This window comes from Tauraco erythrolophus, chromosome 7 (genome assembly GCF_009769465.1).
Source record: "Tauraco erythrolophus isolate bTauEry1 chromosome 7, bTauEry1.pri, whole genome shotgun sequence".
NCBI lineage: Eukaryota > Metazoa > Chordata > Aves > Musophagiformes > Musophagidae > Tauraco > Tauraco erythrolophus.
Window position 1 is genome coordinate 38,856,832 of NC_141471.1, and position 25,647 is coordinate 38,882,478.

General features: G+C 44.3%; 1 protein-coding gene across 3 annotated transcripts in view; it reads left to right on the plus strand.

Annotated features, from left to right (window-relative positions):
- CREB5 (cAMP responsive element binding protein 5) overlaps positions 1-24,942 on the plus strand; it is a 230,319-nt gene extending 205,377 nt beyond the window's left edge. For 2 of the 3 annotated variants that reach the window (XM_086614781.1, XM_086614782.1), the window contains 4 exons: positions 13,328-13,651; positions 22,268-22,495; positions 23,497-23,605; positions 24,779-24,942. In XM_086614781.1, the coding sequence (XP_086470907.1) occupies positions 13,328-13,651; positions 22,268-22,495; positions 23,497-23,605; positions 24,779-24,942 (825 nt within the window). Of the gene's footprint in view, positions 1-13,327; positions 13,652-20,079; positions 20,083-22,267; positions 22,496-23,496; positions 23,606-24,778 lie in introns of all 3 variants that reach the window. The other variant, XM_086614780.1, reaches the window with a different exon arrangement.
- The last annotated feature ends 705 nt before the right edge of the window (positions 24,943-25,647 follow it).

The window sequence follows — 25,647 nt, forward strand, 5'->3', positions numbered from 1 at the left end:
ATTTTCTGCAACGTGACGGTAAGCGCTTGTTTCTCTTCTTTTTCTGCTGTTGGCAATGCAGAAACCTGTAAACTTACGTGGGGCCGTTGCTTATATTTATGATGGCAAGGAGCAAAACATATTGAAACAGTCATGGTTACAATATTTATAGATTCTGAATGCATATTAAATTAGAAGCAAAGGAGAAGCAGAATTACATTTGTTTTGTAACACTGTACAGTTAAGGCCAGAACCATTCCTGCCAGCACATCTGCAAATGTTTTAGCTCGTAGCCGGGAATCAGCACAGCATTGCTAAACATGGGTGGATGGTATAGTACAGCCTGAGCGTCACCCATTGAACGAAGAACCCCATAGAGAATCTGGCTGGAGTAATTAATGAATCCATTTGGAAAAGTCAGTGCCCTTCAATTAGCCTGAATGTAGTGAAGCAGATGGGATCCCATCCTCCTGGGAGAAAATTGAGAAAGATGCTAAGAAATACTGCATTGGACTGATTTATCTGGGTAATTATAAGCCTCATTTGCACAAAACTGTTCAATATGGCTGCAGTGAGAAAATTAAGAATTTATAAAATGTTGATATGTGGCCTAAACTATCGGTGGTGGTGGAATCATGTGTCAAGCAGGATCTTGGTTCAGAATATTAAACTGATCATCAACCAGGAGAGGCTGAAAGTCAAACTTGGCTGTGAGCTATGGGGTGGAGGGGATGCATTTCTAGTGAATCTTTTGCTAATGGCTCCTGTGAGCTCATCTGCAGTGGAAACATTCGCTGCCATCCTAATTTGATGTGGTGTCCTGCCTTGAAACATCCTGCAAGATTTCAGATAGTGAAAGAATGCCTCTAAAGAAACTTAAAGGGGAAAAAAAAAAAAAACAAGAAAACAAAATGCAAATGTTCTTTTAAGCATCTGGTGATGGAGGAACAAAATGAGAAGAGTGATGAGAGCAGCGTTTGAGAGCATGTGCGTGCTAGCCTCATCCAAGGAGACCTCTCTGTCCTTGTCAGCAGTCTCATTTCTGAGTCAAAGCATGGCAGGACTTACGTGTATGAATGGGAATCTGCACAGCGTCGTTTAAGGCTAAACTGGAAGCCACTACATCTATATCGTAACTGTGTTTATGTGTGATAGAAAAGGAAGCTGGACACTTTACAGAAGTAGCAAAAGCAAAATAAACACTGTTGATGACAGCATTGACATTGCGTAGAAATTATGGCCTACGATTTCTAGAGCTGGGAGGGTTTCTTGGCTATAGGGAAATTGCTCTCCATCATGATGGATTCTTCACGTACTTTGTGTGGTTAGAAACATCTCAGCTTAGATAGCTCCAAACATCATTTTGCACAACGTTTTCTGAATTTGGAGCTTCGTCAGAAGTCTTAGACTTTTTAACAAGTGGGAAAGACACGTGGTAGTCCCAGATCAGCAGCCCCATAGAGTGAAGAAATGGGCCGTGGACGGAGCAGGGCAGACTGAAGATGAGTCAGAGGAAAGTTGTGACAATACCTGGCACTGGCCAAAACCAAAGCAGCGTTAACCCTGCCTGCAGCTAGAGAGTAGGGAGGCCTTGCTGTAGCCTCACCACTACTCCAGGCCTCCAGAATGCTTTCTTAGTTCAGGACGCTTCTGTGCCATTCCAAAGCCAGCCTTTTTTTTTGTCCCTCTGTTTTCTTTCTCCCTCACAAACATCCACTTTTCAAAGATGGCAAATGTTGGTGGGTAACTGGCTGCACCCTTTGGCCCTCTCCTAACCCGTCCGGCAGCTCAGCACTGTGTTGCTGTATTGGTCTGAACGCTATTCCTGTTGAACTCGAAATTCAAAGTGTAGTCATCCATTTTAATAAATTAAAAAATCAGTTCTGGGCAAAATGTCAGACATAACAAATACTTTTGGGGCACTGAATTGGTGGCAACAAAGCCATGCGATTCCGGTTATAAGCCTGCCTTGCGCGTTCATTGATGTGCATCATGCACGCTGTTAAATTTTGCATTTCATTTTTTTCTTTTCCTGAGATAACGTGGCGATGAGTGCCGTGGCCAGAGCAGCCAAGGTGGGATGCTCCCCCCGGGTCACCCTCTGAGCCCGACAGCACAGCTTGGCCTGTGGCTGCACCTTCTCACCCTCCGCTGATAAATAAGCAGGCTAATTGAATTAATAAACAGATAGCTCTTTCTCCTGCCAGCTGGAGCACCATCAAAACGTGTGATAAATTATCTGTCAATGCTTTAACCGCAGGGAAAAAATGAAAAAATTAGCTGCCTCAACCTTGCCTCTCCAGCTCTTCTCCCCCCTTTCCCCTTCTCCCGTTCACCCAAGCCCCCGATTTGCTTTGCCTCCACCTTCCTCACCCCTTCTCTTTTCTCCTTTGGCAGATCTCCAAAGAGAAGTGGCCATGAGAGAGTAGCTCATTTGGCCAGGCTGCTCATGGGTTATTAATGCCGTAGGCAGCGGTGGGACGCTGACGCTCCCTGGGAAAGACGGATGGAGGCTGCGGGAGCACGGAGCACATGTTTGGGACGAGACTGCCCGCACTGCAGCTGCCAGTGCACAGTGGCCGCATTATTGCCCTTAAAGCGTGGAGTGCCGCAGCCAAGGCAGGAGCGGCACACAAGGGGCAGTGGGGCTGCAACCGAACAGCAGGACAGGGCACGCTGGTGCGCCAGCCGAAGGGGGGAACTTCATCGTAATCTGAGTCCTGGGGGTCACAGGGGTGGGTAGTGGATGAGGCTTTTTAGTTTCAAAAGAGAGAAAAACGATGGGACAGAAGGACTTGATGGTTTCCATAATACAGTCAGGATGTGCCCACCATCGCCCCTCCATGTGCTGTTCCCTTTTGGAAATAACACATGTCTACGTAGAGTGCCTCAACAGCCCTAAGGAACGGCAGACAAGAAAAGATTTTGCTGTTCCTCACTCTAGGTAGGAGGCAAATAGCTGAAGTTTCTATTACATTCCCTTGATTTCCAACATACTGGTGTAAGTGCTCATGTACCTTTGCCAGCCTGGTTTCCCTCGCCGTATCTCTTCTATGAGCTTCCCAGCAAGCAAGCTGGAAAAGCTTCCCAGTACCTCTCTTTCTAAAGCAGCAAGAAAAGGGAGGTGCTGTGGAGTCACTGTGGAGTCTGAGACGGGAATGAGATCACAGCGCTATGATCTTGTTCAGAACATGACATTTTTTTCTGGTGCATATGTCAAATGAATCAGACAACGCTGGTGTCAGGAAGATGGATAATGCTGTCAGCGAGGCTGAGAGAGGCGACAGGAAGATGTGTTCAGCACCAAAACGAGACAATATTTATGCCTTTCTCCCACACTCAGTGGAAGTACATGACAAATACCAAAAAAAGGAAGGTAGGGTGATAGTGGGAGCAGCCGGATCCCTGAGGTGCTTTTTGGAAGACTCGTCCGTGCCGTGAAGAGTGGTGAGCATGACCAGATAACCGGTTGCCTGTCCCTGTGATCCTGGCAGCTGCTCTGGGTGCATAGGAAGATGCCTGGGTCTGGCATCACCCCGTCTCCATGGGGAATACTCACCCGCCACGGGGACTCTCTGCCTGCTTGTCCCCTGGCGGGGCACCTCCGCCAAGGATTTGCCCTTAAAAGGTTATTTCTGCCCTCTTTCCCTTGGGCAGGAGGGACAGGGAAGAGTCCACAATCAAGTGAAGCAGGATCCTCTGTACCTGTCACCTGGTGCTAGAAAGGAAATCCTGCTCGTGTGACAGCCACCGCAACTGTGGGTCTAGCCAGGCCCCTGACCCGTGCAAATTTGTTCTGTATCCTGTGGTACGTCCTGTAGGAAAGCCAAATCCAGCTGTCCAGAAATGGCAGGATGAGTCAATGGCTTACGAAGCAGGCAGCATCCTTCCCCTCCCTGGGGAAGGTTGTTTTTTTCAGTTTGCTCTGACACGTTGCTTTGAAAAGCAGTATTGCCAAAGAGTAAGCGTACCATCTAGAAGAGAGTGAGCAGCTGAAATACTGCATTTTAGTAAGTTATTGCTTGTCAGCTGAGCCATGGGAAGTGTGTGGGGATGCGTTCCTAGCCGCTTCAAACACAAACTGAAGCCTATTAGTGTAAATCACAGATGTGCTTTCTTTTCTCCACTGAAAATAATATATTTTGGGGTTTGATTCTTCTTACATCTCGTTTCACACTGTAGCTATCCTAAAGTGTATTAAAAAAACCTTGTGGAACTGCTGGAGTAGCTGGCTGGTATCTGGTAGAGGGTTGAGCCGTCGCTGTTGCTGGAGCCTCAAGTGGCTTTGAAATTCAATGCGTCTGACCCAAGATTCTGCTGTTTAAAAGAGGCTGATACACGCAGGGTGGTGAAAAACAAGGCAGGAACTTGAGCTGTGCGTGAATGGAGGGGATGGCATTGCAGGTGAAGAACAAAGGGGGCACGGTGGAGGGCAACAGCCTGAGGGATGAAGTCAGGGGGAGAGAATGGGGAAAAGTGGGAGAGCATAAGAGACATCGCATGAGGGTGTAAAAGGACAGTACATATCAACACTGATACGTCAAATGGTGAATATTCATTATATCCATGCAGATAACTCTCAGCATAGGTTATATTTATTTTATAGCAGGGAAACTTGACACAAAATGAACCTGTTCACACTCAATACGGTTTATATCTAGGTACTACATGCCATACATGAGTGCATGCATTTAAAAAGTCAGTAGTCACTAGGTTTTCATAAGCAGAGAATTGAAAGGTGTCAGCTGAATTAAAATTTTTTTTTTTTTAATTTTTATTTGGGTCAGATGGTGGAATTCAGCTTTAAAAAAATGTGAAATAACCCATAAGAACATTCTCATTTTATATGTCCCTGTACTGTACTTTAAATTCTAGTCATTTCTTCAGAAAAAAAAAAAAAAATCCATGAATTCCTTAAAAATGTTTCAGGAATCACTTAACTTTAGAAATGAAGGAGAAAAATAACTTCACCTGAAACTACGTGGTAATGAGGCAATGTCTAATTACCTGCATTGAATTCTCCAGTCAGGCTAATAGGCTAATGAACATCAATACTCTTTCACAAAGAGCCCTGGGATCCCTAATGGCTGTAAGTGGTCAGGGCTTCGGTTTTACGTTTCTGAGTCTGGTTGGTATAATCTTGAAACAAAATCTACACATCAGATTGTATCCTCTACACAGTCAGTGTGTGTGTGCATGCGTGTGTGTGTGTGTGTACACCCTTGAGCACTGCACATCTGGGTTGAAATCAAAGCACTTTTAAGTGCACATGTATCCCATTTCTGGCTTGCTAGTAGCTCTTTAAATGTGCTGGGTTTAATCCAGGAAAAACGAGTTTTCAAAAATCACACCAGTGAAGGAAAAAAAAAATCCAAGTTTTATATACTTGGATGGCATTTTTCTTTGACTATGAATGACTTAATCATAATCAGCCTTAGTGAGAGGTGGGCGATGAAAGTTCAAAAATCTTCTGGCGGAGAAAGACTTTGAACCTACTTTTCTCGTGTCCTTGGTGTGTATATTATGCTCATGAGAGAGAAAAGGAAAGCAAGCAACTTGCATCCTCGGCAAGAAACTGAAGTCACTCTGTAAGGGGTCTCAAGGCTTCAGAGCAGTATTCTGCAGAGAGGGGCTTTTGCAATGCTAATCTCATCTGATCTTTGAGTATAGATTAAAATACCCAAACCCACGGTGTTCTTTCCAGTCTTAAGCAGTGCTCTCATTTGAGGATTTGCTCCGTATCTGGCTTGTATAGGAAATTTCCAAACTTCCTCTGAAACCAATTCCCACTTCTCTCATTTAATTTATTCATAAATGTTCATTGTGGGCTCAGAAAAGATATCTATCTATCTATATAAAATATATATATAGCAGTGCAAGCGCTGAACAAGCACTTCCCACTTGCATTGTACTAGAAGATGGAAACATGACTTTAGAAACCTCATTACAGCGTTTGCTTGTGGGAGTGAGGAAAACCTGAGCTCCAGCCCCTTTGCCAGAGACTTTGCCAAAGTGGTTTACGTCCAATGCGAAGAAAGAGCCTGTGGTCTGTTGGCTCGGGAATGAGCTGTAACACGGGTGTTGGAGAATAGGTGTGGAAGATGGGCAGTACAGACTCAGGTCCCTTTGAGATCAAGTTTTCCCACTTCGCTGCAGGGTGCTATTAACACTGAGCAATTTTATTGCCACCTGCTTTTTCTGTGTTCTCCATGGGTGACAACCTAGCACGCATGGGAATATCCCGTAGGTGAATATCCCATAGGTGAATCTGGCAGAGTGACTAAGCCAAAACTCTCTTTGGAGAATTAGGATGGTGATTAGGTATGTGGCTGCCTACTGATAGCAGGCACAGGCAATTAATCTCCAAAGTGTCAGGCGTTTTCTTGTCAGAAACCTGCCTCTCCAGGGGTAGGTAGCAGCTAAGTAGCAGCTTTGCTTTTGGACTCTGGCACACAGAGGGGAAATTAGACAGAAGTTGGTTGTGTTTTTTGGATCCTTCCATTGGTATTGTATGTTGAAATTATGTGACGCCATTTGCCAGCAATAAATCACTTTGCTGTCTGTTGTGTGATTACATTATTAAATATCCCTTGTCATGGCTACACATGCAGGGATTGACTTAGACTTGGTGGGAATTAGGGGTTTGATTTTTTGAACTTTACATTTCCTGACTCCTGTGCAAATCAAATCCAGTTGTTTAACACTGCATTGAGAAATGATTCATGCAAGAAATAGTATATAGTGAGAAGCACAAACTGTACTTTCAGTGTGTTTTCTGTCTTGATTATCGTTTACTTATTATTAAAAATACATGTAGAATACAAAATGGAGAATTTAGGATTTTTCTATTTCTACTCCTTAAAAAGGTGGTGTGTTGCATAAGGATAGTGATGCTTATCTCCTCTGCAAGGTGCTTTGAGATGAACGGAAGGAAACTGCTGGGTGGAAATGGGATGTAAACTCACTCGTGTTTTCTTCCGTCCCTGGAGCCATGGCTGTTCTCAATGAAATGCCGTCACCAGGAGATGGCAGTTCTGGCAGGGTACTCTTGGGCCACCCTGGCTGCCACCTGCATTGTATTACTTACAACTGGCAGCCGTCCGGAGAGGTGTCGCTTGGACTGATGTCACCGGCGAGTGTGGCTGCTCTGAGCTCCTCCGTGCCCCGAGTTCAGGGACACCGAAGCGGCTCTTGCAGCTGACCCGTCCTTGAGCAGCATGGTGTCTATTAGTTTTATTGCTCCTTTGATTGTTTGCAGTTGATTCTCACTGCTTTCTGCTAAAGTTTAATTGAGTTTGTGTTCGGAAGGAGAAGGGAGCAAATTTGTTGTTTTTATTAGAAGCTAAGCTGCACTGAAAGCTGGGTGACGATCCATTGTTCATGTTGATACAGAATCCGACTAAGTAGGGAAGAAAGCACAAAGGAAGGGAAAAGTATAATTCAGATTTGCCAAACAGCCTGAGAATAATTAGAAGATTAGCAGTTTGGCTCTGTTTACTGGCAAGTTGTGAATTAAATGCATCCCTCTTTTCTCTTTACATTAGTGTAATGTGTCAGTTTGATTCTGGATTTCATGTCCTTCACACACCTCTCACTCCTCCTTCAGTCAATATGCAGGACTGTATCTTACCGTGCATGAAATGTAGGAACAAGCATTTAATGTGGCATCAGGGACTTTCTAGTCACCAGTCTCTGAAATGTGCTCATAAGGATCTGCAGTTCACTTATTGGATGGAGATGAATCGCCTCCAATTTGCTTTTATGAATGTGAGTGGAACATTTGCAAAGAGTGGTTTCTGTTATTTACACTGTGAAATGCTTTTATGCAGCCAACTATAAAAGATCTGAGTGACATTTATGCTTAAGTTCTCCCATCACAGTCATGGTTGGAGGAAAGGATAAAATTCAGTGTGATGCTCTGAAACACACTGGATGAAGTTCTCTTCTCAGCTTTAGCTGCCACTGGCTTAACTCCATGTGTTCATCTTGGGTATTGTGCTTAGAGGAGCACAAGTGAAAAAGCAAACGTGACCATCGCAGGTGAGAAAACAATGTTAGTGCCACTGAAGTCAATGGTATGCTTGCCATGAAGTTTGGCTGATCCAAATTTTTACCCTGAGGTTGCTACCTAATAGCAGAGGTGTGGAGATGCTTGTTGTCTGTTTTTTTTTTCTGATTTCCCACCTCTCTCTAGTCTCTTCTGTCCGTTTCAGGGAACTTATTACACCTCTGTATAATACAGACTAGAATCACAGTCACTAATGCAAGAAAATGTCTTTGAGATCATATTCCATCTACCTGCAGGGGCCTGATATAATCTCCTGATAAGAATGTACCAGACATTAAGCTGATACTACAGCTGGTCTTGTCTCTTCTCTAACTTAGTGAGATTTGGACATGCAGACTAGAAAGGGAAAAGAGTTTTTTTTTCTGAGTGCAGAATGCATACTTATTCAGAACAATTCAGTCCTATTCAAAACCAGGACTCCATGTCTGCCCCAACCTAAAATTCATCTGGATGGATAGAATAGCTTATTGTTTGATGCAAGTACAGATCACTCAGGTAATAACATCCATAAAATTGGAGGAGATTTTTGTCATTTCTCCACTGAGGAATAAATGGGAGAAAGTTGTAGTTTATTGTCATGTACAGATTATGACGTATAATGTAATATTTATAGCCTATTGTACTATAAATATACTGTACTATAAATATTATAGTTATATACATATGAAAACTCCAAAATTATTTGAGTTTTTAGTTGTGGGAAAAGCAACCTCCAAATATACAGTTTTGTTTATCTTTACTTTTTCTTCTAACAAACTGAAAAAAATGCTCACTATTTTTCACTAGCAATTTTGGAGAAAGAAAGGTCGGGCAAAAAAACCAAAGCAATCTTGAATTAAATGTCATGATAGAGAAAAATTAGGAAGCAGCAAGATCCTGAACTGCAGAAGTGTTACGAAAGCTGATATTATTTCTCATTTATGATCTCCAATGCTTGTAGCCCATTTTTGGCAGACTTAAGGTTTGCCCAAAGATGTTCAGTGAACAAATTGTCATCCGTGTTGATATAAAGAAACATCAAGAAATTCATGACTCCATGATGTCAGGCTTTTGATGAAGGAAGCACTGTGAAAACTGTCTGTTTCAAAAAAACCCACCAATATTCCCAGTACAACGATACTTCTTTGAGGTGTTAATTTCATGTGAGTTCAGTGGAGTGGCTTCGGAGTAAATGTGTCAGGGGCATTACCTTGAGCAATAGTACGGGGAACACAATGCTCTTACCTGTGGAGCACTAATATCCACCATTTCTGTTTCCTCCTAAGTACCAAAGGTGAGAGTTTATGTGCTTCTGGCTTTCTGTAGGATCAAAAGGGAATTTTCTTTATTCTCTCAATCAGAGGCAAGGCAGGCTATTCTCTGTGAAATGATTTCTCATGTTGCCTGTGTCAGTGAGAGCCATTGATGGGATTGTCATGATAGAGTGGAAATTAGCTGTAACTGATGCTGGTCACTATGTTACTTCAATGAAATAATTAATATAATCAGTAAGGGTCAAGAGCCAGGTAAGATGAGCACCTGCATTTCCTCTTGGCTTGAGTGGGAACTCGAGGTTGGTGGCAATTTTTTTTTTCAAATTGTATTACAAAAAGGAGAGAAGAGGAATTGTGCCCTAAGAACCACTGCCACTGAGGTTAGCAGAAATGTCTGGTTTTGGTGAGAGCAGATCTGGGTAGTGAGTCCTCTGTTCCAGCCCCGATGTGTGAACTGCTGGGTACCCACAGGCTCTGGTGAAGTCAGTCGCACAGTTCCTGAAAAACTGGACGGCTGCAGGATTGAGTCCTGGGTTCTTGTTTCATTCTATCTGGGATTTGCTAACGTAGTCAGTCCAGTAAGCTCAATTTTGATGCCATCGCATTTTACTTGACGCTAAACTAAGACAGCTGTTTGCAATTAGCACACATAAAAAGAACAAAAACAAAAACGCAGCCTGCCCTTCCAGCTCTACACATGCTCAATGCAAAGAGTTCACCACGTTCTGGTGATTTTCCCTCCCTGTGCTCTTACTAAAACATCCAAAACAATTGATCTCGCTGATGACCAAAGGAAAAAAAAAATGTTTGTCATTCCCCAAATGTTTCTGATGGGCAGCAGAGACTGGGTAATGGGAGATGAACGCTGTGGGCAGGGCTCTCGCTGCGGCGGAGCTGATCTAAGCACGAAGCTAAAGGGAGGCGAGGGCCGGGCGATGGCTGTTGCTGCCCTGGGACGGGATGAGGTAGAGAGCTGGTTTCTTACCAGGACTGGGATCCAGGGCAGCTGGCCCACCCTCCTGTTGGGAACAGTGAACAAGGAGCTTGTAAAATACACAGACCAAATGGAAATGACCCCTATTGACTGGAACCAGCTGCATGTCAGACCTCTCACTGTCTCTCTTGATTTGCTATCTCAAATAAATGGATGTGGTAGAAGGGGCTATGGAAAGAAAACAAAATAATTTATTCTCCTTGAAGTCGCGCCACACTAATAAGCCACAGTTTTTACAGCTGAAAAAAAAAAAAAGTTTATTCACAGATTAAGATTTTCCCTCCTTTTTTTTTTTTTTTTGTTGGCTTTGAAAGTCTGCAGTTTTAGAATAAGACACGCTGTAGTTCAGTTTCAGAGGTCTTTGACAAATACAGCATTGGTAGATTTTGTTAGGTATTCATCACTTAGAAAACTGCTGGCTAATGAGAGCTTGGTTATTTTGCATTTTGATTCAGAAAACAAAGTTACGACAGCTTTTGTTGGTGCCTTGGCTTAGATCTGCGTGGTGAATTTTGAAGAAGAATGGCGTGCAGAATGACTTGACTTACGCATGTGTTGTTTTCCGTATTTTTCTTAATACACTCCTGGGTAATACCAGTTATTCTGACCATTGGAAGAGCTGCTTGCAGTAACCAGGGTAGTGTTTGAATTCAGAAACATTAAGGATGAAAGCTGCTCAAATCCTCCATTTTATACCCCCAGTAGGTAGGTTACTGCTATTGATGTTAGATTGAGCTCAGTTCTCACTTTAGAGGTAGGGAAGGAGGTATTTAACTTCACTGTCATAGTTGCCTCTCTCTTTTTAAGAAGGTTGTCAGGTTTTGACACACAGCTTGATAAGCTTTTTGTGAGGAGATTTCTTAAAGTCACCAGTCTAGTTTTCCTTCACACAAGCTGAGGCGTTGATGTGTTTCGCAAATATATCTTTTCTTTTTCTCTTCTTCTCTTCTCCTTTCTTCTCTTCTTCTCTTCTCTTCTCTTCTCTTCTCTTCTCTTCTCTTCTCTTCTCTTCTCTTCTCTTCTCTTCTCTTCTCTTCTCGTCTCGTCTCGTCTCGTCTCTTCTCTTCTCTTCTCTTCTCTTCTCTTCTCCTCTCTCTCTTCTCCTCTCTTCTCCTCTCTTCTCCTCTCTTCTCCTCTCTTCTCTTCTCGTTCAGCCAATTGATCATTAATGAAACAAGCTACCAACTTTGAATTAATAGATCTGTTAGTGTGTCTCACTGGAATAACTTTCATAAAGTCTGCAAAAGCATGTCAGATACAAAAATTTGAGGATGATACATTGCATTGACCCTGTTACTTCTTTTTTCCTTCCACAATGTTCTTTTTTTTTTGTCTAATATTTATCTTTTAATTTTTTTTCTTAGAAATTTGTTTCTTCCTCACTCTTGGGTGCACAGAGAGAATAGGGTAGCAGCTTCGAGCATAGGATCCTTTACCTGTGACCTTGCAGTAGAGTTGCACAGACAAATGTTATTTCAGTATAAAGTAGATTGAAATTCCCATCTGTAGGCTCTGAGTGTCCTGACTGTCACTCTCTTTGCACTACCGACAAAACCAAAATGCAGTTCAGTCTGGTCGTTGCTCCTCCACTGGCACATTTTAGCCACGTTGGCTTGTAGGATCTTCTGATCATCATGTGTGACTCACAGATATTTCTATGGGGAAAGGCACACCTCCATTCCTTGTACTGCTGCTGTTTCAGGCTAGCTGTCCTATAGGCGGCATCTCTTACTGATGAGCTACCTGCTATTCATTGTATCCTCCAGCCGGGTAATGAATTAAGAGCTTGAGAGCTAGTTGACGGGTTATTCAGATCATACTAGTCTGGCCTCAAGTGATATTATGGACCTCCTTTCCTTCCATTTTTATCTTACCATTTTCTGCTGTCTAATTACTTGCATTAGTGAGAGTAAAGCAACCTTACGTTGACTTCTTCAAAACGTAAAGAAGTAAAGAGGTCTTGGATGGCTTCCTGTAAAGCAAGATGCAGAATCACGGATGCAAAGGAAGTATCTATGGGTTTGGAAGGAGCCCTTCTCCTAGCTGACATTTGTCAGGCTCTACCTTTGGCACACTCCTCTGGGACACTAGTGATTTCAGTAGTTCAAGGGTAGGATAACACCAGCAAGGTGGCTGTGTGCCAGTACAGCTCACAGCTTTGCGATGACCCTGTAATTACATTGAAAGAGAACATTTTTTTCTATATATTTCAACTATCACCTTAATACACAAGGGCCCTATTCTGCAGTCCAAAATGTGGCAGCCCTTCCCATTGCCCTTTGGTGATGTTCAGGAAAAAGTGAACGAACCCCATCCATATTAAGGAGAGTTTTACCCTGGACAGGGCATCAGGGCCTGATCCAGTGACAGTACAAAACACAAGGAGTACAAAACTGAGAGAGGGATTAGCATGCGATGACAACACAGCAAATGTTTGAACTTTCCAGAAAAGATAAAGGATCAGGTTGAGGCCACTCTCGTTATTTTCTTGTCTTTCTGATGAAAGAACAGGTTGGGTGCTAATACAACTGTAGAGTATTTTTGAGCTTGAATTTGAAAACCACATCAATGCAATATATTTATCAACAAGTCTTTTACATAATATCTATAGTAAAAAGGAGAGGGGAACTAAGCATCAGACTTTGCTTCACCTTTGCTTTAATCAGACTTTCGTTTTCAAAAGTTGCAAGAATATAAGCTTCATGAAGCTAACGCTACTGAGCTGGCCAAAGAGAAGAGGATTAGAGCCAGTTATTTTTCCTCAGCAGCACAGTAGGAAATGTGTAACTGTTAAATTTCAGGTCAGATATCTATATCTTTACATATTTACAGTGGAAAACTAGCTTAAAGCCCAAGAATATTTTCTTTCTCAAACTGAAATAATATGCCTTTTATCAAGGGACCAGCAAGAAAAAAACTAAATAAATCTGAAAACACAGGACAAAACACCATTTCTACAACAGCAGAAATCTTATTCTGATTGCTCAGATCATCATGTATGAATATTGAATTTTCTGCCCTGTTCTGTTCCAGAGACTGAAGGCAGCGCTGACTCATCATCCTGCCGCCATGTCGAATGGGAATATGAACACCATGGGCCACATGATGGAAATGATGAGCTCACGGCAGGACCAGACGCCACACCATCATATGCACTCACATCCTCATCAGCACCAGACGCTGCCGCCTCATCACTCATACCCGCATCAGCACCAGCATCCAGCTCACCATCCTCATCCTCAGCCTCATCACCAGCAGAATCATCCCCACCACCACACCCACTCGCACCTTCATGCGCACCCGGCACATCACCAGACCTCGCCGCACCCCCCGCTGCACTCAAGCGGACAAGCACAGGTAGACCTTCATGCCATGCTGTGTCGCTCAGTTTTCCTGTTGTGTGGAGTTAAAGCCTCATCCCTGTATTGTTTCTTCTTGCATGCACATCTTGTCAGATAGAAGCCCCTCAGGCTACTTATAAACAGCTGCTACCCTTGGTGGGAAAACACAAACTTTATCCAGAAAATGGAGTGAAGCAACAACTTGTTTGTTGCTTAATTTGCTAGACACTTGTAATATCTTACTTAATAAGGAGCTCCAAGGTTTTTCGGTGCTCTGAGCTCTGCAAAGTGCCACGTATCCTTTTATAGACAAGATATATTATGGAGCATAGCATATTATATATGTTCCTTAAATGTGCTTGGACCTAAACTTCTCAGGCCAAGATTTAAAGAGCTGTATGTGTCCTACCTGCAGAAATACCTAGCACTTCACTTTATGGAAGTAAAATGGCACTGGTGGGTGAGTCGGAGAGCGTGTGTGTGTGTGTGTGTGTGTGTGTGTGTGTGTGTTCAAGACTGGAGATAATAGAGGTAGTTTTAAGGTAAGATACACTGGCTCAGAGAAAAGAAGAAAGGATCCAGACCCTGTGAAAGGGATAGAAGCCCCCAGTTGCATAGTATGAGAGAAAACCAAGGTTGGCTGAGAGTGCAGGCAATAGTTGGTGGATGTTGTGACAGGAGAAAAAGATGATGAAGCCCATCCAAGGAGAGAGATTGAAACCAGGAAGGCAATTTTGAATTGAATTCAGGTGATGGAAGGTCTCCATTGAATGAGATGGGGATCTCAATTTTTAGACTATGTATATTAGCTTCAGCAATTTAGATAATTCAATATCTGAACTGAATCATGGAATCATAGAACAGTTTGGGTTGGAAGGGAACTTTAAAGGTCTAGTCCAACCCCCTGCAGCGGGCAGGGACATCTTCAACTAGATCAGGGTACGCAGAGCCTTGTCCAACCTGACCTTGAATGTTTCCAGGGATGGGGCATCTACCACCTCTCTGGGCAACCTGTTCCAGTGTTTCACCACCCCCATTGTAAAAAATTTCTTCCTTACATCTAGTCCAAATCTACCCTCTTTTAGTTTAAAAACATTAGCCCTTGTCCTATTGCTACAGGCCCTGCTAAAAAGTTTGTCCCCGTCTTTTTTGTAGGCGCCCTTTAAGTACTGAAAGACTGCTAGAAGGTCTCTCCTGAGCCTTCTCTTCTCCAGGCTGAACAACCCCAACTCTCTCAGCCTTTCTTCATAAGAGAGGTGTTTCATCCCTCTGATAATTTTTGTGGCCCTCCTCTGGACCCACTCCAACAGATACAAGTCTTTCCTGTGCTGAGGACTTCAGAGTTGGATGCAGTACTCCAGGTGGGATCTCACAAGAGCAGAGTAGAGGGGCAGAAGCACCTCCCTGGACCTGCTGGCGCTGGCCACGCTTCTTTTGATGCAGCCCAGGATACAGTTGGCTTTCTGGTCTGTGAGCACACATTGCCAGCTCATGTCCAGCTTTTCATCCACAAGTCCTTCTTGTCAAGGCTGCTCTGAATCCCTTCATCCCCCAGCCTGTATTGATACAGAGAATTGCCCTGACCCCAGTGTAGGACCTTGCTCTTGGCCCACTTCTTGAGTTTGTCGAGGTCCTTCTGGATGACAACCCATCCCTCAGGTGTGTCAACTGTACCACACAGCTTGGTGTCGTCTGCTAACTTCCCACTGTCCATGTCATTGATGAAGATATTAAACAGTACTGATCCCAATAGGGACCCCAGAGGGACACCACTTGTCACCGATCCCCATCTGTACACTGATCCATTGACCACTACCCTCTGAATGTGATGATCCAACCAATTCCTCATGCACCGAACAGTCCACCCATCAAATTCATGTGTCTCAAATTTAGACAGAAGAATGTTGCGGAGGACCGTGTCAAAGGCCTTACAGAAGTTCAGATAGACTACATCTGTAGCTCTTCCCTTGTCCACTGATGTAGTCACTCCATCATAGAAGGCCACTAGGTTGGTCAGGCAGGACTTACCCTTAGTGAAGCCATGCTAGCTGTCTTGAATCACCTCCGTGTCCTCCATGTGCCTTAGCGTGGCTTCTAGGAGGATCTGTTCCATGAATGTTTCTTGAACTAATGAACTAGTGAGCACAGACTTTAGCAGCCATATTTAAGAGGAATTGCATTAATGTCTTAAGATCATAGGCTTCTGAACCAGGATTGCACAAGAAAAATAAAGCCCTGGGGGCAGTAACTGTAACATGTCAGATCTAGGGAGCAAATTTAAGGAGGACAAGTGGACAGTGCATAGAATGAGGACAAAGAGGAGTGCCAGACCTAAGAAGTTCAGTCTGTGAAGTATAGTGTTGCTTGCAAATACCTTTCAGACAAGCTCTTAGAAAACATTAAAGAAAATGAGAGGATTTGACTGACATCCCAGTGTCCCACAACATTAACTATTTACTAACATCTACCTTTATTATTGCAGACGCTGCAAGCACATGGGATTTCCCTAAAGCATTTGCTAATGTAAAATGAATTGTCAGCTTTAGAGAAACAGTCTAAATAAGAGAGCAGCAGACTCCCCTGTGAGAAGATGTCCAGAGCTTTCCTAAGTTTAGTTCAGTTTTTACTTTGTGAATTCAATTAGTTTCCCATCTGTTAATGAGTTATTTTCCTTGGAGTTGTTTAAAAATTCCAATAAAAAGACATTATCTCTTAACAGAGAAACCAAAAGTAACCTGGTTGCTGTCTTGGATATCCATAAGAGAGTAAGGATGAAGTTGTGCTTAGCAGACTGAGAACTCCGTGGATGAGATGGAGGAAGTCACTTACCTTTCTGAGGCTTTTAAAACAAGGGTAATAGTACTGTCACCTCCTCGAGGGGTTGGGAGGATAAACATGTTAATGCAAGTGAGGGAGTCAGATGCCACAGTGTGGAGCACCGTGGCAAAGCATCAATATTACCAGTTTTAACAGGTGAGGAGAAAACAGCTACAAGAGAAAACAAACCTCCCAAGTTCAAGGATAAGACATCAACCAATGAGGCAGTGTGCTGCAGCCACCTATAGAACAGAATAGAGTTCAGTGAAGTGGAATGGAATGGAATGGGATAGAATAGAATAGAATAGAATAGAATAGAATAGAATAGAATAGAATAGAATAGAATAGAATAGAATAGAATAGAATAGAATATTTCCATTGGAAGGGACCTAAAGCATGTTATTAAGGGCATTGTCCAAATGCTTCTTTAACACTGACAGGCTTGGGGTGTCAACCACTCCTCTAGGAAGCCTGTTCCAGTGTTTGACCACCCTCTCAGTAAATAAATGCTTCCTAATGTCCAGTCTAAACCTCCCCTGGTGCAGCTTTGAGCCATTCCCACATGTCCTATCATTGGATCCCAGGAATAAGAGATCAGCACCTCCTCCTGCACTTCCCATCCTCAGACAGCAATGAGGTCGTCCCTCAGTCTCCTTTTCTCCAAATTAGACAAGCCCAAATTCCTTAACTGCTCCTTATAGGCCATGACTTCCAGCCCCTTCACCAGCATTCAAGAACTTTCACACCCTTAAATTGTGAGGCCTAGAACTGCACACAGTGCTCCAGGTGAAGCCGCACCAATGGGGAACACAGCGGGATAATCACCTCTTTTGACCAGCCGGTCATGCTGTGTTTGATGCACCCCAGAATGGGATTTGCCCTCTTGGCTGCCAGGGCACACTGCTGACCCCCATTGAGCCTGCTCTGGGCCAGCACTCCCAGATCCCTTTCTGCAGAGCTGCTCTTCAGCCTCTCCTCTCCCAATTTATACTTGTACCTGGTGTTACTCCATCCTAGGTGCAGAATCTGGCATTTTGACTTGTGAAATTTTATCCCATTAGTTACAGCCCAATGCTCCAATCTATCTAGATCTCTCTGCAAGGCTTCTTGTCCCTCGAGAGAGTCAACAGCACCTCTCAGTTTGGTATCATCAGCAAACTTGCTAATGGTGCATTCAACTCCTGCATCCAGATCATTGATAAAAAGATTGAACTGAACTGACCATAGCAATGAACCCTGAGGAGCACCGTTGGTGATCAGTTGCCAGCCAGATGTAACCCTGTTCACTACAACCCTTTGAGCCCTGCCCTTCAGCCAATTCTTCACCCAGTGCACCATGAACCCACTCATCCCACAGTTGGACAACTTGTCCAGAAGGATGTTGTGAGGGATAGTATCAAAAGCCTTACTAAAATCCAGAAAATCTACATCCACCCCCTTCCCTTCATCCACTTGGTGGGTGACCTTATCATAGAAGGATATCAAATTAGTTCAAAAGGACTTTGCCTTTGTGAACCCATGTTGACTGTGCCTGATGGTTGCATTATTCTTTAAATGTCTTTCAATAGTACTCAGTATAATCTTCTCCATAATTTTTTCCAGGAACTGAGGTTAGACTAACAGGTCTGTAGTTCCCTGGGTCTTCCCTCACACCCTTTTTGTGGATTGGAGTAACATTGTCTAGCTTCTGGTCAGCAGGAACCTCCCCAGGCTCCCAACACCTTTGGTAGATGATCGAGAGAGGTCCTGCCATAACATAGATTCATTCATAGATTCACTGATGTGCTGCTGAAGACAAGTTTGAGTCATTCCAGTTAGAACAGCCTCGACTTCTTGTGCTTTGTATTCCCTGTTAGCTACGCACCTCGAAGGTGGTGCAAGAAGGAATAACAGGCGGGCAAGAAGAAATATGGGCACCGGGGTAGTTGGGCTGACTGGCAGCCACAAAGCTGTGTCAGATTCACTGCAGCCGGGCCCGCAGTCAGATGAGCTTTGCCATGCACTGCGTGTCACTGGAGGCAACGGGCATCATCAGGGATCAAGGAAGTTTTCACCTTGTCCATAGGTGTAAGCACCACCAAGAAGATGGGAACGGAGGGTGATGGCTGACTAGGTTGAGCAGGACTCCTAGGGTCAGCAGCTTCCCCAGGCTGTAGAGCTGCACGCCTGCTCCCATGGTGTGAAGGCAATAGTGATTTCTGAACAGATGCATTAGTGGAGAGAAAAGAAGGGTTTGCTGAGTAATAACCACATCGTTATTACTTTCTAAGCTCATCCACAGTCTCCATGGTAATGGCCTCTTTGGGGGTCAGATTGCTCCAGCAGACATTGATTTTATGTTGTATTTTACTGATTATTAACCTCCTTATTCTTCTGAGCCAGATTCTTCTGTTCCAAACCACCTGCCAAATGACAGCATGGTCCACGCTGCTGTGAACTGTGTGCTCCCATGCTCAGACTGTTGTTATTCTATACCACACCCTTCCATAATGTCAGAATTCATTTGATGCTTTTCAGCTACCATTTTGATACACAGGAGCCCAATGAATTATGCTTTCGTAGAATGAACGAATATTAGTTTTGCAGTAAGTTGTAAAGAACAGAGAGAAGTATTGAATTGAGGATAAAAGTAGAAATCACCTTCTGATGGGGATCTTTCTGAGAAAGAGATGTTTTATCAAGTTGTAGCTGTGTTGCCTCAGCTAGTACAAAAATGACACTATTCTTGTGTTGGTCCCATGAAGGTTTCTTCATATCAAACTTGCCAGAGTGATAGCTTAAGCAGAGTAGGGATTTGGTTGTTTCATTCTGTTAGCTGTCCTATGTTTGTCTTCATCATGGATATATGGAAAACAAATAGTAACCTCAATTTTAAAAGATGCTCATTTTCTTTCTTGTGATGCTTAGACAGTTACTAAGATATAGCCTAACAGATTTCAGGGTTAAGAGCTATCTAATAAGAGTCAGTTAATTATCCCACGTGACATTATTAGTGACGTAATGGCAACCTTTATAACTGATATCTGCCAGAGATAGAGAGAAGATTTTGTTGTGCTGAAGATGCGCTCTGACTGCCCAAAGACTGACTGCTACATTCTGAAAAGCAAATGGCTCACTAGTTATTCAGGAGAAAATAACCATATCAGGAGAAAGAGAAAAAAAAGAAATCTATAGTTACCCTTTTCTGCCTGTGTATCAGACCCCACTGGGAGAGTTAAGAAATAAGAATTTTTAATGCTGGATGAAAAAGGAGACAAATGGGATAAGGAAAGCTTTTGGTGTCCAGAAACATAAATAACAAATTTTTGAAGTCTAGAAAGGTGTTACATGTGAGAAAATGAAAGGCTTTTGATGAGACGTTGACATTAAAGGGGATCTCTGAGACCTCTGCACTCAGACATCTTGCTAAAGAGGCAGCATGCCCAACCTGGGTGGACAGGGAGCAGCTGGCATCCCTTGGCAGCCATCTCCCGGAGGCAGTCTGGGGATGCTGGCGGGGATAGGGACAGCGGCCGGAGGTCCTGTGCGGTGCTGGCTGGTGATCCTGTGTGGTGCCGGCTGGTGATGCTGTGTGGTGCTGGCTGGTGATGCTGTGCGGTGCTGGCTGGTGATCCTGCGCGGTGCCAGCAGGTGATCCTGTGTGGTGCTGGCTGGTGATCCTGTGCAGTGCTGGTGGCTGCAGCCTCTGCAGCTGCCGTAGCCCTGGGACTCCAGCCCCTTGTGCGGACAGAGGGTTGGAGATTTTACTAGCGAACTTACGGACTTAATACAAGCTGAAATTTTAAAAGTCAGTCAGAACGTCTAAGGTGGTTTATTTATTTTTAGAAGGTTATTTTTTTCATATCAGTTCTCTGCTCGTGTGAGAGAGATTCCCTGACTGTGCAACATAAAGCTGGGAATAAATTCAACTTTATGCAAAAAGAGTTATCAGATGCGCAGAATAATTACAAGTAAAATTGCCACTTTAATTGACACAAGTCAGCTGAGGGAGGGAGCAAATTCTTCTTTGCAGTTTGTGGCAAGATTCTAGACAGAAAAGCGACCTCGCAAGACGATAGTATCATTTTAATTGAGACAGACAGAGGTGTTAGGCAAACACGCGTTAATTGCCGCAATTGAAATTCAGGGCTTGGTCTGACAAAGCGCCGAGTACGTCCACTCCCTGGAGTCAAAAGGAAGCACCTTAGAGGTCTGGGCCTTTGCCAGAACAAGAGGGTTAATTTTGAGTCAACACATCAGTTTTCCAGAGTGTTCCAGACTACGCCGGAGCAGTGGCGGCATGAGCGGCGGCAGCAACGGACGGCAGCTGCGCTGGCGGCTCCCGCTGAGTGCCAGCAATGGGACCCCTGGGTCGGGCTCCCCAGCCCCGAGCACAGTCCAGAGCCCCGTGGCCTGGGTGCCATGGACAGGCAGGAAAGCAATACATAAGCTGGCTGTTCCCAGGCAACTGAACGTTAAGTCTGGTGCTGGTTCCCGACAGGGATGTGGGCATATGTTTCATGCACTCAGGAGTCAGAGCACAGACTACGTGGGGCTGCCCCCACCACGCACCTTTTCTGTAATGAGATGGGCCAGTTCCTCTCAGGAGCAGGATCGATACGATACTCTCCTGCACTTGAAAAAGCTTAAATACATATTTTTTCCATTGTTTCATAGCAGTGAGGCTGGATATGGTATGCCTCTTCTGTCAAAGCCAGGCTGCTGAATAAAAAAGGAGTATAGCATCCACAGGGGTCAAATGGAAATGCCTGATAAGGGGAATATCCCTTCTCTGTGCAGTGCAGGGATACTAAAATGCAAGTTCCCGTTCAGGTACCTATATTCTTTCTTTTGCCTCTAGCTGAGGGGCACCAAGGTCTGCTGGCCTTGCATGATCCCAGCCCGCGGCTTCCCACCTCTGCTCAGATGCAAAGAGCGCTGCAGCTCCCATCCCCAAAGGTGGTAAAGTGTGAGATGGAGATGGAGGAGCCTGCGAAATAGAAATGTCCTGAAATTTTGGAGGCAATTGAAAAAAAAAAAGAGAGGCAGAAATCATAGAATCACAGAGTAATAGAACCATAGAATGGTTTGGATTGGAAGCGACCTTAAAGATCATCTAGTCCCAACCCTCCTTCCATGGGGGTTCCAACCCACCCAACGTTCCACTAGATGAGGTTGCTCAAAGCCTCATCCAACCTGGCCGTGAACACATCTAGGGATGGGGCATCCACAACTTCTCTGGGCAACCTGTTCCAGTGCCTCACCACCCTCAGAGTGAAGAATTTCTTCCTTAGATCTAATCTAAATCTATCCTCTTTCAGTTTAAAGTCATTGCCTCTTGTCCCATTGCTACAGGCCCTTGTAAAAAGTCCCTCTCCCAACTTTCTTGTAGATCCCCTTTAGGTACTGGAAGGCTGCTGTAAGGTCTCCTCAGAGCCTTCTCTTCTCCAGGCTGAACAACCCCAACTCTCTCAGCCTGTAAGGCCACTACAGTCCTCTGCTTTGATTAAAGCAGTTGCTGAGAGAAACTTGACATTTCAGGTTTGAAATAGGTGGTGGCAGAGAAAGTACCTCAGTGAACATTTTTAATAACTAACTGTAAGGGGGAAAATATTTTCCCTACTAATATTCAGAGGATCGTTTCAACAAAATCTCCCCTTTGACCACGGTGAGGATCTGCCAGCAGCTAATTTCAGTGGCACCTGGCACAGCCTTTGACTCGTGCCTGTTGCAGACCTTGCCGGGGAGCAGGACAAGCATGTGAGATCTCCCTTCCCCTTCTGTAACTTTTCCCCCTCACCACCCCCTGCCAAACCTCTTCTTCCCCCCACCCCAGGTTTCGCCGGCGGCACAGCAAATGCAGCCCACACAGACAATACAGCCGCCGCAGCCAACGGGAGGTCGCCGGAGGAGAGTGGTGGACGAAGACCCGGATGAGAGGAGGCGGAAATTTCTGGAAAGGAACCGAGCCGCCGCCACGCGCTGCAGACAGAAGAGGAAGGTCTGGGTGATGTCACTGGAAAAGAAAGCAGAAGAGCTCACCCAGACAAACATGCAGCTTCAGGTGCGAGCCACTGTCTGCACCCCCAAGGACACAGAGGGGCTCTTTGTGCTCCGAGGGGCTGGCGGTGCTGACGGGCCCTCGCTGCCTTCGGGGCTGTCCCGGCACAGCCAGCTCCTAGCAGGAGCGTGGGCATAATCGAAGTCGATTAATCAACATGTGTGTGCTTCAATTAAAGAAATAATTGCATTTCAGTGGGATAAGCCAGGAAAATGCCGTCTTGGGATTTAGAAGCCTTCGCTAGACGGAGTTGTATTTATTTTCTTTTCTTGTCACCCCTTTTGTGGGATTTATTTTTGGAAGTGCCGTTAACTCGGCTGTAAAAGACTTCTTCAGAGCCGGGTGTGTAGCTAAACTCTCATTCGAAGCCATCAAGATAGGAGCGTAAACAGATCAGTCTACCAGTAAGGAAAAGAATGAAGGGGATGGATGAAAATATCCTGAGTATGATAATAAAAGTCCTTTTTATGGTGGGCACAGTGCTCCTGCCCCATCTGGAGGTGTGCCTGTGCGCTGCCAAGGGTGGAAAGACCAGTCAAGTAATGGCACTCTTCCGAAATATAGAGGTGTGAGCAGCACTCAGGTGCTGGCCGTGGCAGAGCCGTAGGTGACACGCCATAGGTGACAGCAGCCCTGGCACCGTGCCGCCCAGCGTGGCAGGCTGACAGTTGTCCCCACAGGTCTGGCCCCTCCATCCTGATCCAGAGAGCCAGAGTATTTTATGAGCGGATTAAAACACTGCCTAAAGTATTTTGGGTGCTGTGAAGGGTTAGTTCGCTTGTCAGTTTATGCCATCAAATCTGGATGCCAAATTGCCTTCAGAAGAAGTTATAAAGTAACATCCTGGACAAACATTAAGATAAACTCAGCACACAAGCACTGAGTGGCATTTTTGCTTAGTTCTTCCAAAGTCGTAAAGCAGTTCTTGTGTTCTTGGGTTTAAACTTCTCAGAAGAGCCTGGTTTAAGCAGTATGGCAAACCAAACTCTCTCTTTCTTTTCTAGAACGAGGTTTCCATGCTGAAAAATGAGGTAGCACAGCTGAAACAGTTATTGTTAACGCATAAAGACTGTCCGATAACAGCTATGCAGAAAGAATCACAAGGATATCTAAGTAAGTAGCTGGTATGCTTGCACTGTCTCCACACTCCTCACAGGAAAGCAAAGTTTCTAATTCTTCCCTCCAGAACCCCTTCTTGGTCATATTCTCACTTGAACCTGTCTTCTCAAACATCATCCGAGCCATCCAATCTCCTGCCCTTATTTATCCAGCCCTGCTCAAAACCAAAAAAGCCTTGGTTTGCGCCCCACACAGCAGAGCTACCCTTCCCCACCCCTCCCTTCCGCAAGGAGATGCACACGGATGGACGCTCGCTCCCCTGTGGAGGATCCCGCTCGAACTCACAGCTCCAAACCTGCAAGAGTCCTCCTGGGCACAGCGCTTGCCAGCACCTTAAAATAACTCTCAAAAGGAAAGTTAAAAAGGAAAACATTACAGTCCCCTCCAGCGAAAACAATACTGTGCTCTGACAGTGGCGCAGACCAGGCGTGGCGCAGGTTTTCAAGGTTTGTTAACTCTTTTTTAACTCTTATCTTTCTTTTTTTTTTTCAAAAAACCTCATCTAATAGAGATGTTGAATAAATTCTGTCTAGTTGATGCATTTTATGAATGTGTTAATTTAGGGACAAATTCTTTGCTTGGCTCTAGAACAGCTCAGAAGAGCCTCAGGGTTAATGTTTGCTAGATGGCGGCATTTTCTTAAAATAGAGCCTGTTTCTGTCTCCTCTGCATCACTATGCATCTGGCTCTTTAACAGTACTCAAAGAAAAAAAAAAACATAATTGCATTACATGCCTATCAGCTGTTGCTTGAATTAGATTTTCTGTGCTGCAGCGCACTGCACTCTAATTTCGATTCCTGCTGGAGTGAATAAAGCATTTAAGCATCCCAACTGATTTTGTAGACCTTAAGATATCGGACTTTTTATCCTGATGTTGGTTTCATAATCATTAAGGTCTTGGATTTTTTTCAAGGTCCCTACTCTTGAAGTCAGGTTGATATTAGAGAAGCTGGCTTGAAAAAAAACCGACCAAAAACTGCAAAAGATCAGGACAGAGCACATTGGATAACTGTTTTTTGAAATCCTGGGACTTGTGCATGCCTCAGGTTGTTAGTATTGCTGCCATAGGAATACACCCCTTTTCCAGGAGCATCCCCCAGCCTGGGCTTGTTACTCAGATGGATGATTGAATGCGTGTTGTCTCTGTCCTCTCACCCTCTTTCCAGGTCCCGAGAGCAGTCCTCCCGCAAGCCCGGTCCCAGCTTGCTCCCAGCAGCAAGTCATCCAGCACAACACCATCACGACCTCCTCATCCGTCAGTGATGTTGTGGGAAGCTCCACTCTCACCCAGCTCGCCAGCCACAGAACAGACATCAACCCCATCCTTTAAAAGTGGTTGATCAGAAACTGCGAGGGGAGTGTGGTAGCGTATGAAAGTGTCCTCTGTGCTAAGGACATTTGCAACCGTAACTCAAGCCTGGAAGATTCCTCAGTTCTTGAAAGACTCTGGCTTTCATTTTTATAGTTATTAAAATGTCTTTTATACTTAGTTACATAAAAGGGAGTTATGCAATTAATATGCTATCAGCTTGAGAAATGCTTTGGTGCTTTCTCCAGGTTTTTTTTTTTTGGTACCAGTTACTTGTTTATAAACCTAACTGTTTCTGTACATAGTCATGTTTCTTTCTCACCAATCTAGCCTGAAGCCTCAGAAATACGGAGTTGTGTTGAACTGCAGCTTGTTAGCCGATGTGAGGCATGAAAAGTATTAAACAGAGTCATACATAGGTAACTAGGAGTAATTAGGCTATAAATATAGAAAGGGCATCTGCTGACAGCATAATAAAAAATGAGTTAGCGTTGTGCTATCAGCAGACCCCATCTTGCATTCAGAGTCTCTTTCAAAGCAGTTGTATAGGATGTGGCTATCAGGACAAAATCAAGCCCAAATAACGTGCTCTTTTGTCTAGCCTTTTCCCCTTCAGCTCTCTCTCCTACTCTGCCCTTTTTCTCCTCCAGTTTTTCTTACTCCTTCCTTTTCCCTTCCCAAACCCTTTTCATCCCTCACTTTTTTTCCCTGTTTTTTTCCTTCCAA